The sequence below is a fragment of the Halyomorpha halys genome, unplaced genomic scaffold, assembly GCF_000696795.3.
Source record: "Halyomorpha halys isolate HHAL.00 unplaced genomic scaffold, Hhal_1.1 Scaffold1162.1, whole genome shotgun sequence".
In the NCBI taxonomy this organism is placed as follows: domain Eukaryota; kingdom Metazoa; phylum Arthropoda; class Insecta; order Hemiptera; family Pentatomidae; genus Halyomorpha; species Halyomorpha halys.
The window spans coordinates 140,875-141,462 of NW_027112958.1; the positions used below are offsets into that span (position 1 = coordinate 140,875).

Genomic DNA, 588 nt, shown 5'->3' on the forward strand with positions numbered 1-588 from the left:
ATTAATTAATTGATAAATATTACTTGGTCTCGAAAAATTTTGAAATAATATAATTATTGTATATTCCTTGTTTATACTTCGATAGCGTTTCTCATTTATCTTTTTCATATTACCAAGCTCTGCTAGCAGTATCTATCAACCGAGCCTGAAATTATATATTTCATTTCTTTTTAAGTTGATGAAAAAAAATAAATAAAATTAGGAATTGTTCAATTGTTAATCAGTATTGCGAACTTTCACTAGTCATTGAAGCAATATCATTTAAGATTGAATATCCTGGATGATAAGTTCCTTGATTTCCAAATGCGGTTTTGGGATTGAATTTCGCGATGAGATTGCGTTACATAAATAAACGAAAAGGATTTGTTGATACAAGACATGAGGCATGAAGAGCACTAACCTTTATATTGATTATTAGTCTTTTTTTTCTTCTTCTGATTACCAGGCTGCTGGTCTGGTGGCCTTCTTCGGGGTGAATTGTCGATTTGTGGTATTTTCTCCGAAGAGTTTTCTAGAAGCCACAGGGTTCCGGAACTGCCTGCAAGAAGAAGAAATCAAAATTTTATTGAGGAGTTTTTTTTCTCAAAC

General features: G+C 32.0%; 1 protein-coding gene across 1 annotated transcript in view; it reads right to left on the reverse strand.

Moving 5' to 3' along the window:
- Window positions 1-588, reverse strand: part of LOC106688604 (scavenger receptor class B member 1) — a 96,260-nt gene that overhangs the window by 79,984 nt on the left and 15,688 nt on the right. Inside the window, exon 3 of the mRNA XM_067050621.1 lies at window positions 401-538. Within this exon, the coding sequence (XP_066906722.1) occupies window positions 401-538 (138 nt within the window). The remainder of the gene's footprint in view (window positions 1-400; window positions 539-588) is intronic.